The sequence below is a fragment of the Myripristis murdjan genome, chromosome 13 (assembly GCF_902150065.1).
Source record: "Myripristis murdjan chromosome 13, fMyrMur1.1, whole genome shotgun sequence".
NCBI lineage: Eukaryota > Metazoa > Chordata > Actinopteri > Holocentriformes > Holocentridae > Myripristis > Myripristis murdjan.
The window spans coordinates 31,937,388-31,951,873 of NC_043992.1; the positions used below are offsets into that span (position 1 = coordinate 31,937,388).

Consider the following 14,486-nt stretch of genomic DNA (forward strand, 5'->3'; position numbering starts at 1 on the left):
AACCCTGCATCAGTCTCTTCCTCCCCAGGGGCAGAAGTGTACTCCCATCATGCTAATGTGTGAAAACAACAAAACCAGAGGGGGGACGTCCTGCTCTGCCTCAAATCCTGCTGCTGACCAGGGTTACAGAGGCCCTTCAGCAACAGCATGGCTGAGAGTGAAACTCTCTGGGACACATAAGCTGACCCTGGACCTGCGTCTGTTTCCAGCTTAATATCTGCTGAGACACGCGGCGCTCTACCTGTTGGGCAGAAAGCTCAGAGCCGAGCTTTGCCCAAGACTTTAAACGGAGACAGTGCAGAAAGCTGAAGGCAGCGTGACTCTGAGGCTGTTTGCTGTCGTCTGAGATTTACTCATGTCTTTTCAATTCTAATTAATTTATATAATTAAAAAAGGCCAAAAACAAGGATTCAAGGATTTCTCATGACATTGCCAAATGATCTCTGTGGGAGGGTGATAACACGCTGGAGAAAATAAAATTTTATGCGAGAAAGTCAGGTTAAATTCGCCTTGGCGCTAATCTCAGTCTTTCGTGCCTTTGTTTGGCAGCCGTCCTTGCCCGTCATCTAATCTCGGTGATGTCATCACCAACTGTACCAGAAGTAGGACATCAACATTCAGTGATATGACTCAAGCTACTGCCTGTTCATGTGGCGTATTAGACAACTAAACAGCTTCTGCAGTGGTTTCATCATCCACAGTCATTTCATCAAGCGGGGGGCTCTGAGAAGCTTTAGTCAGCCTTCAGCCATATTTGTCACTAAGTAATTGGGGGGAGGACAGACTGGGCACAAATCACCGGTTAGGGGTTGTTTAGCACTGATTAGTTCCACACCAAGCACATCAACAGCTTAGCTTGAATTTAGCTGGAGATAACTGAAATTTCAATGAGTTGCATTAGGCCCACTGCTGCTACAGTCAGCTAATTGAGACATTATTTCCTTTCTGAGGACAGCGTGCGTGTCCAAGTGTGTGTGTGTGTGTGTGTCCAAGTGTGTGTGTGTGTGTGTGTGTCTGAGAGAGAGAGAGAGAGAGGAGAGTGAGTGAAATGAGGAGCAGAGAGATAGAGAGGTAAAGAGCTGCTGTGTTAAATCAAATGCAATTTGTGTATTTTTGCACACAATCACACAGGGGTTTAGAGAGACACGTACGATGCTCCCATGCAATCTGCAAAACACCTCGAGAACAGAGGACCGAAAGAGTGTCTCGGTGTAATCTTGAACTCACTTCTCTTCCTTTTTCCTAAATCAAGTGTATGTGTGTGTGTGTGGGGGGGGGAGTCCCACTGCTATGAACTCTGTTTGAATCCTCTTCTTTCAATACTTTTTATGAAAATAAAGTTTGCCCCAAGGGAACCTTTGCAGGGGTGAGATTGAAAGGAAGGATCCCCTGTAGATTAATGCAGGCAGATGTGATGGATGCTGAAAGGTGTTTTAACTGTTGAGAGGCGGCGCCCCTTTAGAATAATCTAACAGCCATTTAGTGGATTTATGTCATTCATGCAAAACCAATTCCACGGGGGTTTCATTGCTGCAAGGCTCGAGATTTAAATTCAGAATGTATCACTAGACAATGGAAAACGTGATTTCAACTTTTATTATTGAGATTATTTGTTATTATTTGGCACAATCTCTTCGTTTTACTTTTCAGTCATTCTGAATTTAGCCCTGTACAATTCAAAGCAATGAGTGTGGAAGGCAAACAGGAAAAAAAAAATCAAAAAACAAAACCACAATTTCCGGCTTAATTTGATGCAAGGTACTTCAAGTCCTTCTGTCAGAAGCTCTGCCAATTAATTTCAGAGTGAAAAAAAAAGGTCTGCACTTTCATGATTTGCTTTTTGTAAGCTATGCTTTTATATGTGTTTGGATTAAAGCTTCAGCATTTAAGCTGTTATTAAAGCAATGGTTAAAAATGATAATCCCTCTCTCAAAGGTAATCAAGAATGAGCCTTTAAAAGCACTTCTTTTTTCCAATAAATATCTGGGCATCTGAGAGCCACCTAAGAATCACAGGGAGCAGCTTTTCAGACTATGCCCCTGTCCAGGGCCGTGTCCCTGCACACCACTGGTCTCAAGACCGGGAGACTTGGCCTGAAATAGCGGCACACTTGCTGGGATGGGCGTCTTATTGTAGTGCAAGACCCCCCCTGCCTTCAGTGATGATGCATTTTACTGTCCAGATGGCTCTCCTTTGCCATTACTGTTATTTACCTCGGTGTTTAGGGGGCTTACTCCATACAAAATATGCACTTTCCGCATGCACTGGATATTCATCAAATCTAATAAAAGCATCTGTGAGAATATTCCTCTTCCAATTTGTTCATTTTTAACTGTCACAGCTGCATTCAGCTCCCACAGACGTCTGACTTTCATTTGAATCCTGATCATCAGCACATTTGCACCAATCTGGAAGGTTAGTCATCATATCTCAAATGGCAATACATTATGGATTATTAAATATATATATATCTAGTATATATATACACACACAGTAGCATGCTGTGTGTGTGTGTGGTGGGAGAGAGAGAGAGAGAGAGAGAGAGAGAGAGAGAGAGAGAGAGAGAGAGAGAGAGAGAGAGAGAGATTTCTCCCCAATACAACCTACTTAATCTAGTTAAACTTAGGGTCTGCAATTATGTGTTACCTGAGGCCACAGGGATGAATGAGAAAGCCACCAGTAGAAAATTTCCAAAGTTCATCTCCACACTCCCGATGGCACATCCACTCGTGTCTGGAAGGCTCTCGACTCGATAGTCCACTTGTGTCAATTTTTCAGCCACACCAAATCTCCTGCCACATAGAGTCCTGAGCAGCGCCCGAGTCTCACCGAGCCAGGTGAACGGCACGCCGAGGAGGGAGGACCTCAGCTGGGATATCTCAAGCGAATAAAATCACCCCGCAAAACTTTGATGGAACTCCCAGAAACCCATGACAGAATCGCCCCGAGAAATCTAACAAAACTCAGCAGCATCACTTCGCCCCCGCATGGGCGCGCACAAATCCATGTCTTAACGCACTGAGTTCACTCTTAAGATGCCCTGCTGACGTCATGGGCGCAACAAAAGATGCCTGTGTCTGTTTGTGGTGTAGCCTTGTCATAAAAAACAACAACAACAAAAAACAAATAACGCGGCGCTAATTGTTATTCTTCAAGCTGTTGCAGGATGCGGCGTCGGCTTGTGTGAATTTGAGGCGATGCACATGCTGCGCCGCGCACACCCAGCTACCCGCAACAAATCCTCGCCGATCTACAGGAGTCTGTGCTTTAAAGAGACAGAAACGACATGTGCGCGCACGCGTGTGTGTGTGTGTGTGAGTGTGTGTATTAGAGAGAGAGAGAGAGAGAGAGAGAGAGAGAGAGAGAGAGAGAGAGAGAGAGAGAGAGAGAGACTCCCCGAGTTGTCTATCTGCACACTTTACTGAGCACATCAGATGTTGCTGATGGCAATGAACAATAACAAAGTCGAAAAGTTGCCGGGTGCTGTGCTGAATTACAAAACAAACAGTCTCAAGTTATCTCACAAGCATTCGAGCCACTCAGAAGAATAATCGAGGAAATCTTCAGTGTCAGTTAAATGTTTTTTTGTATGATAAAAGGCAAATTGGTGGATTTTGTCGCCTACGTTTAAACAGAGGAGATCCACATGATTATAATGCGTGGGACAAAGTTTTATTATCACTGCAAAATATTGTTGCCACCTCATCACAATCATCACCATCCTCCACATTTCTTCATCATTAACTTTCATCATCTCTCGTCATGCTTATTCATTACACTGTGTATTCGCCGCTGCATCTATAATGGGAAGCTTTACTTTGTGTAGCTACCACCAGCCTTCCTGTTCCTGCGCCTCATTGCTCCAGATCATTGTGGTCCTGCTGTTTTGCATCCCCAGTCAGATTCCATTGTGATTTATTAAGCAGCTGTTGTTTCGCACCCACTCCTCCCTCTCACTGATGCACAATCTGGCCTTGCTAGAGTCTCCGGTGCCTGGGCTTGCTCTGGGGAGAGGTGGGCGCACTGCTCCCTGGGGGTATGGGCTCCATTTCACTACCTCTCCAACCCCCCCAGCCCAGCCCAGACCAGTTTTGTCGGTGCCGTTGGTCTCTCTCCCCTCTGCCTCATTGTCTCCATGTCACTCTGTAAGAGCCCAACATGATGGAGAGAGGCTGAGGAGGGTCAGGCGCCTGCTCCCTTTTGTCCCCTTGAATGGGACTGGAAATTGGGCAACAGAAGAGGAGTCCAGATGCCTGTCGCAGGGCGTGACACAAAGAGGGGCCACAACGGCATCAATCTCAGCTTCAGTGGAAGTGTGTAACCTATTAAGGACCACAAAGGCTAAATGGTGTAAAATAGAGGCATCTTACGAGAAGTGTGACTGGAGTCTCAGGGGCGTCAGGTGGGCATGCTGGTCATATTTAGGCAATAACCTCAGCCTATTTGTCAGCAGACCCTCTCTCAAATAGCTTAAAGGGGCCCTATTATAGGAACTCATCATATCCTCTTTTAATATGCATAGATTTTTAATGCTAACATGGTTAAAATGTGATATTGTTTGAGTAGTTAACTTAAAAGTAATTCCCTTTTCAAAAATGCAGTCTTTTCTTACACACAGTTTTGGAGTGACTCCAGTGGTATTGATTAGCTCATAGGTCTCACTTCACTAAACAATCACTAGACAAATCCTTCCAGTCAAGAGAGTTTGCAGAGTTTGGACCCACAAGCCTCCACTCAGCAGGTTTGCCTCATTTGAATTAGGGGAGCTGCTATCATCAGCCAATCAAAGTCCAGTGCTGTAATTGCTCTGACTGTGAACTTTCCTCTTTGAATTTATTCAGTAAATAGCCTTTTAGCTAAAGTACATGTATTTGCAAAACATCATTAAGAACATTATTCTCACCTTGAGCCATAGCATATTTGAACACAAAATGATGAATAACTGAATAATATAAGACCTTTAAGCGCCTTTGTACCTCTTAACATGCAATGTAATGGAGTCATGTCACCAATGTCATTTCTGTCTTTGTGTTTCTGATCATGTGTGTGTGTGTGTGTGTGTGTGTGTGTGTGTATGTGTAGTGTACAGGTCACTTGGTATAAATAGCAGTTTTATGATTTTCCTTTTTTCTGCCTTATGTAGGTAAGTGAAAGGGTGCATGTTTAAGTGTGTGTGTGTGTGTGTGTGTGTGTGTGTGTGTGTGTGTGTGTGTGTGTGTGACAGTGCAGCGGGGTACAGATGGTGGGATGTGGCAGTCTGTCTGACTCCAGTGAAGAATGTGAGATTCAGCTGTCGGCCTTTTGGCCCTCAGCTCTGACCTTATGTGTCCCTGATCACCGTCTGGCTCCATCTCATTATGACAAACTCAATATTGCTCCGCTCCCCCAAAACAAAGTCATACTCCAGATATAAGACAGCAGCAGCAATTAACTTCACTCTCAGCAAAGACCCCCAAAAACATTTCTTTTCAGCATGTGCATAGTCATGCCTTGGGGTCGATGTTTGCCTTTACTAATTGCCTCCTCTGAGCTTCTACTATCATTTTATTTACATGAGAAAGGGTCCCAGTTGTTGACCTGGTAAGCTATACTTTGTCAGCAGATTTCCTTAGTTACAAGAGCAGAGCCCTTGTCTTCCTGCGGTGTGTGTGTGTGTGTGTGTATGTACAGCACATGTGTGAATGTGTGTGAGTGCAAAGGACCTTCAGATAGCCTGGAGGACTTAGAGTTTATTTATAGGCTTGGTGTCACAACAGCGCCGGGCCAGCAGCAAGTCATTTACATCCAATGCACTGGAGTGCTAAGGTAAGCACCTAATATCACAGCAGCGTTTGGCTTGCAGCCTAGCTTTTCTCATTTCACGGCCCTTGCCAGCAGAGGGAGCAGTATTTGTCAGTGTGCACCCTCTTTAGTCGTGCTCCTAAATGGCAGTGTCACATTGTCAAAAAGTTGCGTTTGTACTGAGAAATGCGCAGAGCTGGAGGAGCCCTGGAGGAGCCCTGACTCCTGCTGAATCTGATCGACACACAGCCTGCGAGACGCTGCCCGCCTCGCTCACTCCGCACACCGTGTCACCACACATACTGCACCCGTCTCCCCCTCAATTGATTTGATGCATTTTTCCGAATTAGGGTTCATATTCTCAAAACAGTTAACGCAGCCACTGAAATATAATCTCAATCCCAATGCAAAGTGAGGGGCCACCGACTTTTCTGATAAGATGGCGACAGAAACCAAAAATTGACCAAGATTAGGTAACATACACAGCTATATCTGCACAGGGATACAGAGGGTGAGACATGTTTATCAGTTCCACAGTTATTTGATTTCATCTGATTTCATGAAATCCTTACCTTTACAGTAAACAAACACCTTGCTCCGTCATTATAAATGATTTCATACAATCACACAATTTTATAATATGTCCTTTTCCGTAGTTTCACATGTAGTATTTTTGTACATATTTGGGATATCATATCTGATGTTTTTATGTATTTGTTTATTTGTGATGCAGAGAGAAGCTACTGGACAACATAAACTATAATGGTTAGATGCATGGTCACTATTCATCGTCAGCTCTTTCATTTATATCAGGCCAGATGTCACACTGTGAATATGGTATATGCAGTTGTATAATTTGTGTGAAAATACTGTAATAAATATGTGCCGTTAGTTTTACAAAATTATGCAGACTTGCTGTGTTGACTGTGTTGTAAACTTAGACCTTCGGAGATGTTAGTACATTTTTCAAAAACTCATATACGTTGTTATTTTGTTATTTGGGAAAACAATGTATCATTTGTTTTGTCTGATTAAAAATTATGAGATAGCTTTGAAAATGTCTGAGAGCATGGAGCATAGTTTGAAAAAACGTATCAAATTAATTCAGAGAAGCTGTAATCTTGCTGACCTAGAGTAAGTTGAGGGTTTTGTTCCTCTCAGGGACATCCACATCCCCTGGAATTTGATTTTTGCAGAGATGAAACAAATGACTCCTCTTCCTTGGTGCATGCAGCTCCCTCATGTAATTGCCACTTACGTTTGAGAGCTCATTTGTCTTGTCTGCAACATTACGTCACAGACCCCCCAAGTCTTCCCTCTGCACCATCACGCTCATATGAAAGAAATCTCAAACACTATTTTTGCCTCTGTCACAGTTACAGCAGCCACAGAAATGTTCATCCATGAGGTTATGTGAGAGCTAGAAGACACAGCATCATTGTGACAAGCAGTCCTGTTCTTTGTTACTTCTCTGTGTGAGTGTGATGGTCATCTGTTAGGCATGTAACACCACACAGCCATGTGGGCATGTGCCATGCCCAAATCCAACAATTGCTCAAGAAAAGGGGGGGAAGCTCTGGAAAACTGGGCCAGGAAGACAGAAGGAATAAAGGAGTAGGATCTCTTTGGTTCCAACATTATGGCTGGAGCTGCCACGGCTGATTTCTGCAGAGGCTCAGGGTGTCCTCTGCTGGCCTATCTTCATAAATGCAGATCTTCACATGGATATGCTGTATTATCATTGTATACGTGCCAGCATTCATATTTCATTTATTTTTAGCTTGTGCGTGGGCCACTGCACCCAGACCAGATGTTAAATGTCTATTTAAAAGAATGAACTCACATTCATACGCTTTATTGATCCACCAAGGGGATTTTTTTTTCTGGAGCACTGCAAGCAATAGAATAAACAGAGTAGAGTACAAGTAGGACACAGCTCACACAGACAAAACCAAATGCATCAGTAATGTCAGGAAAATTGTGTAAATATAGGGAAAAAATAGCCATTAAATCCTATTGAGAGGCCGTACTAAGAGAATAACTAAAGTAAAACTCCACCGTGTTCACATCGGATATTTTATTATGACGACTCCAAGAAAAATCCTTGATGTAAGCCTGTGGCTGAGGCAAAATCATTTTCATATTCCTTATGCTCTAGCCAAATCTAATCTCCTCTTTCATGATGGTAAACGGTGATAAAAACAGAAGGCCCATTACACAGAGGGCTCATATCACCAAACAAGTGGCAGACATCCAGACTCACACACAGCCTCTGAGGTTGCTCGCCAACCCAACCGTCACATCTCTCTGCTGGTTGCCTCTGCTACAGACTAGGAGTGTGTCAGTGTGAGTGCAGGATTTGTAATGGAAATGGAGGAAGGAGGGAAGCAGTCAATGTCCAGGGCAAGCCAAAATTCAGCTCAGATTTCACAGTGAAAACCATTCATACTGGTGTCATCCATAAACACAAATGTATTCAGCACAGTCGCATTTACGACCTGAAACTTACAGTCAGAGCATTTTTGCAACAGACGAAAATGAAGGCTGCTTGAAAAAATGTCATAAAACCAGAGCATCAAGAGATTTGGAATTCAATTTAAATGCAAAAAATAAATATATTCTCCTGCTACTCTTTGCTCAATATTTTGAGAGCACAAATGGCTCTCTCTAGTAAGATTAGCAGTGTAGTTTGCATGTAAAGGTTTTAAGGTAGTATTTAAGATAGTAATTAATTAGTGATTAATTTGATAGATAACTCATTCAGTCTTAAATTTTATTTAAGACTGGTTGTCAGTATTCACCATGTGCAATGCCGCTTACTGAAATAAATGTTATTGAAGTCAATCCATGAAGCAACTGCGCTTTCAGGAAAACGGTTTACTTCGCTGCACCGAGATTATCTCTTGGCATTTTTTCTTAGACGGTTCAAATTAGAAAGGCAGGAAAGACTGGGGTGACATGTGAGGTCACGAGCCAGATTCAAACCCACAACATGATTCCCACACAGCATGACCCACGCCCACTGAGCCTGCAGCATGGCCGCTCCACAGAGAAATGTACATAATTTCAGAACTGACCTTGCTGCTTAAATAATCTTTGCCTAGAGCTGCACACATTATCACTGAGAAACAAACAAACAAAAAAAAAAAAAAGACAAATAGGGCATGCAATAATAGAGTTGCTCAATGAAATTACAGCGAATGAAAGAAATCTGTTATGAGATTACACTGTAATCTGGGATGTAATTATTTTGTATACAGTAGCTTCAGGAGCCACTCTTGTTCTCATCCTGCGTTGCTCAATAAGGAAAATATAATGCTGCTGGTGCCAAGGTCAGGCTGCTGAGTTCAATGTGTGCTTTCATGGAACAATTTTATTGTTTTAACTGATGTTTTATTGTATTTTTTGGTGTTTTTATAGTTTATGTGGTACTGTTTTAGTTTGTTATCATTATTTGCTGCCGTTGTGATTGTTATTCATTAGCATGTGTTATTGCTTTGGTTCGTTTTTATTGCATTTTTCCGTTTTCCATGCACTCAGTGGCCACGTTATCAGGTCCACCTACACAATCTAATACAATCCAATAAAACTGCTCTGCCATAACGTTTCCTTTTCTGCTGCCTGTAATGCTCAGGTTTTCTTTTTGTCACAGTAACAGGGGTGTTCATTCAATTCTGTGTTTGGCATTGAGCTCACAGTTAGTGCTGCTATTGTACTGGACTGCATTTTATTGAGAGCTGTTTCTACTATTCTGTCCCCCCTCACATGGCCGGCTCACAGTGGAGGTCACAGTCACCCTCGGGAAATCAATCAATCAATCAATCAATCAATCAATCAATCAATAAAAATTTCTGATGCCCATTGGCGCCCTCCCTTTGTTTTCTGTCTTGAAAATAACAAATAAAATAACCAAATAAAGAGAGAAATAAACAAAGACATGTTTGTCACTTGTGGTGCCAAGTCACATGACATGTTGGGGGGGGCGCATCTCAGGGTCAGAGGAGTCATGGGGCTTTCACATTGCGCACGCGCGGCACATACTTGTGTATGTGATCACGGGCGCACCAGTCTGCGCTGAGCTGAGCGCAGCACAAGGCTGGCGCAGGTGCCCATGCATGCTGTGCCCATGCATGCTGTGCCCAAGTTGAAAATTTTTTAACTTGGACGACACCTTAGCGTGTCCAATAGGAGCAGGGAGTAATTTTGCCTAGTGCACCAACATGGCTAGAGCCAGTCTTGCCCCCTCATGTATATAAATAAGAAGGACAAAAAATTAGAAACATCTCCTAACATAATGTAGTCCAGAACAAGACCACTGAAACTACAACCTCAGTAATAAACGCAGCATTAAATTTACATTCTCCACAATGTCACCAAAAACTGAACATTATAAACTTCGTTAAAAGGTAGAATTTAAGGCAGAGCTGTTGCATTGAACTGCATTCGACTGTACAGGTGGACCTGATAAAGTGGCCACTGAGAGTACATACTTTTGTATTATGATATGCTTTGTGTAATCAGGACATGCTTGAAATAGAGTTTGCTCTTAAGAGCCAGCCCTGATTTAATAAAGGTTTGATAGTGATCATCATCATCATCATCATCATCATCATCATCATCATCATCATCATCCTCACATTGAACTATCCAAATAAAGACTGACCAAATTCATTTTTAACAGTTTTATATGTGCGTTCTAGGATGAAAAGAGAGGGTTTTAAAAAGCTGAACTGAATTTTTGAATATACAGAGAGTGGAAACTCACAGTAAGACGTAAAAGGATTTCCCCACAGAGATCAGGCACCTATCCATGGGAGTATTACATAATAAAAGTGAGGTCTCCATGTCTCCATACAATTTAAATTGAGGCCCTTCACAGCAAGGCCTGTCTGACTGAAACAGCATTTCACCCATTTCAGCTTCATCCTCAGGATTTTCCATGAGGATGTGAGCTTGTATTTAATGAAATTGTATGGCAAAGTACTGAAGAGACTTCTTGGTTTGTGAAATTAAGATCCTCAGTTATTAAGAACAGCAACATCTTTTCCCAGCACAGCAGTATTACCAAGGGACTGCTGCTCAGTGGCTGGTGAACAGAGCTTCCCTAATGAGAGCCAGAGCAGCCGACATTTTCTCACGAACAGAAGCTGCTAAGTGTTTCTAACTGGAATCTCACAGAAAGACAGACCTGGGCCTGACTCTCCACCTTGGCCTTTTCCAAATGGGGTTTGCATGTTTTAGCATGGATTTCCCCTCAGTGCCTCAGTGCTGTGGTGTCTTCCCACAGTCCCAAAGACATACAGGACATGTAAGTCAGGTGAGCTGGAAACTGCCCAAACTGTGAGTATGAGAAAGATGGAGGGATTCATTATTCGTCCCCATAATCACAAGGCATTTCACGACAACATCACAGAGGCACCGATAGGCAATCAATACTCATGCACACTTCCTTAAAATACCTCTCTCAGGTTAGGAGCAAAACAGAGGAGAAACAAGAGAACCATAGTTAGGATGGGGGCAAACTCCTACCCAGACCAGCTGGCCATCCTGCTAACTTAATTGCACACATTGTTTGTTTAAAAATGTAATGGCTTTGTGGGACAAATGAAAATTTATATCTTTTGTTAGTGACTGGAGGGAAGCATGATCATCACCCCAGATGGCAACAGTTCAAATGAGGAGGCGACGGGGTGCCTGATGTTTGCCTGATTCATCAATCTGTCTCTGTAGATGGATCCTATACTTGGTCATGTGATCCCTCACAGTTTGTTGGCCATTGTAACCATTTTTCTGACAGATTTTTTTCTGTGTCTGAGTGGCATTTCAAAACTAGCAGATGATGCAGAAGGCCAAAACACAAGCACAGTAAAATATCTGAAACATTTTGCTTAAATATTTTGATACTAAAGGATGACAAATTCCCCAAAAAGCACATTCCTTGCTGTTTCTTAGTGCATATGATCAGACCACAGATCACATTTAAGCTTATGCTCAAGCACAGTGCTTAGGTATTTGTAATCTGTGACAGATTGTATTGGCTCCCCACTTATGAAGGTATGATTAGAGGGTTGCACCTTTCTAAAATCAACATACAAATATCAACAAGAAAATGCAGCTCTGCAGCCACAGTGCAGCGCCACCGGCAGTGACTGTTGGCATATCGGTGTCACCCCTGCAATGAACTGATGACCTCTCCAAGGTGTTTCCCCACCTTCCACCCGATGCATGCTGGGACAGGCTCCAGCCCTCAATTGTGCTGTAAGGGATTAATCAGGTCAACAAAATGAATGAATGAATGGAGACTAAGAACACAGTTCAGATGTTTACCACTAGATGGCACAAAAGAATTGACAATTGCTCAGTAACCAAACATAGTATGAAATCCATGCAGTATTATCCAGTCACTGTAAAATCCAGTGGAACAATGTACAAAGAGGGTCTCTTGAAAGGAGGCTACTCTCGCCATCAAGGAGTGGACTGTCAAGGCTGCCATCTGGCAGGCAGATAACAGTGTCCAGCAGTTCAACAATAGACTTGTTCAGGAAGTAATCAGACAGTATTGTTGCTCCATTATGACCTCTAGATAGACATGTTGCAGAATCTGGCACAGAAACATTTCTTGGACCAAAGCCACCAAAGATGATAAGATAGATTAAGTGTGACGTGAAGCAATTTATCATTTTTACGCAATATGAAACCTCAGGTATGATTTTTCAGCTGTATTTTTTGCAGAGATTTCTGAACTCTGACCTAAAAATGTGGTCAACTGAGAAGAACACACTAGAAATGCCTATGGATTCGCTAAGTGTGCAGTTTCAGATTGGTGCTGATCTCAGACTTAGTATGAGCGATCAATAATTCACACAGGTCTGACATCAGATTTCTCATGTAAAAGTCTACATAAGTCCAGGTTTTACACACTCAGCACACATATATGCCATGCTGCAGGGTTTGCTGAGGCGAAAGGCACATCAGGACCACGACCACATCCTCCGTCTGCTGTTTTTTCTTATTTATGCTCAAGAGTGAAAAAGTCTCATCAATTAGTATCCTTTAAACACGGCATTGTGACTAGCTGGAATCTCAATTTAAAGCTGAATTACAGTCATATTGACTTCTTTTCTGACTGAATAATAAATGCTTAGACCACGGGTTCACATTATTTGCAGGCACTGAAAATCCTCCCAGGCATAACCTTAAAATGGCTGACAATGTAGGTAAGAGGACAGGGGGACAGCAGGGCCCAACAATAAGAGAGCAGCATGAATAAGTGAGGAGGCTGCCAGTCAGATATTAACTCTATGGAACCAGACGGAAGCACACAGACCCTGCATATCTGCCGTGATGACACAGCTGAATGAAGGTCAGTGGCACGCGTGTTTATCATTTGAACCTCAGTGCAGCATGAGGCGAGGGCAGTTCAGTCACACAGCACATGTGAATTGTAATATCATGTGATAAATCCATTCCATTCCATTACTAAAACAACACATTGCCTCCCAGACATAAATATTTCACCTGACAATCCATTTATGAGTTGAGCCGGGACCTCAGACGTACATTATAATGTAAAAGCCCACAGTTGCTCCTGTTCTCTTGTTTAAGTGTCTGCAAATGTTTCCCCCGGAGACTTTTACCTGTGACTCTCGAATTAGACTTTGTAATTCATCAGGCAACGCATGATAATGGAGTTGACAGCACTTTGATGAACCCTAAGTGTATATGAGAGTCGTTTGGAGGAGTCTCTAACTATTTATTTTTTTATTTTTATTTCCAGCTAAGCAGCGCTGGCCTATATAACAGTCCAAGCCGAGCTGTGGTTTGAATATTAAATGGTTTTGCTCTGTCATTTTACATGTAGTGTAAACACACTGTCATGAAGAATGAAGCAGAACAGAGAACAGATTGCTTTGCCCACCTTGTTGCCCCAAATTAACTGGCCTTCACACACACACACACACACACACACACACACACTAGATTTACAAGCCAAAAATGACATGACTACTTAGACTTGAGTGATTAATGCAAGATGCCATGGAATTCACACCACTACAAGGGAGAAGGAGCCAAAGAAAATAGTCCCAACACATTTTTTTTTAAAAGGGGGAAACACATTTTGGCACTACACCCACCACCAGGGTTCAACGTGGCTTCCCACACACTGAAAAAAAACAAACACGCACCTGGACCAAACCTTTTCCAGAAGCCTAAAATCTCCCGTGACACATGCTGTTAAACTGGCAGCTAATAGATGAGTGACTAACACAGTTTGGAGTTTGGCAGATTGCTGATTTAGGATCGAGAATTAGTCAGCCACTCTTGCCAGGGGGCGTTACCGCGCAACCTCAGGTGAGCACGCTCCCGTAAGCTCTTACTGTACTGTACTGTTAGAGTAAGACAAGGAGCGACATGCGCGCACACACACACACACACACACACACACACACACACACTTAAGTGTGAGCGGGCGGAGGGGAGTAACGCTGTGGCGGATTGAATTCAACACAAACCGAGGGAGAATACAATAAAGACAGACGGAAAACGCTGAGTCGAGATGGTTTTACCTTCTTAAAGTGCCGTTCCAGACGAGCGGAGCCGGTGCGCTCTGCCATGTCAGCTACTGTTTGGAGGCGCGATGGGAAGACGAGAGAAACCATTTACAACCATCAGTCCCCCGCTGGTTTCCACAGTGGACAGTTAAT

The 14,486-nt window shown here is 43.0% G+C and overlaps 1 protein-coding gene across 2 annotated transcripts in view; it reads right to left on the minus strand.

Moving 5' to 3' along the window:
- Nucleotides 1–3,188, minus strand: part of LOC115370324 (roundabout homolog 2) — a 51,225-nt gene extending 48,037 nt beyond the window's left edge. Inside the window, exon 1 of one of the 2 annotated variants that reach the window (XM_030067307.1) lies at nt 2,647–3,188. In XM_030067307.1, the coding sequence (XP_029923167.1) occupies nt 2,647–2,701 (55 nt within the window). In that variant the 5' untranslated portion in view covers nt 2,702–3,188. The remainder of the gene's footprint in view (nt 1–2,646) is intronic. The other variant, XM_030067308.1, reaches the window with a different exon arrangement.
- Between the last annotated feature and the right edge of the window lie 11,298 nt (nt 3,189–14,486).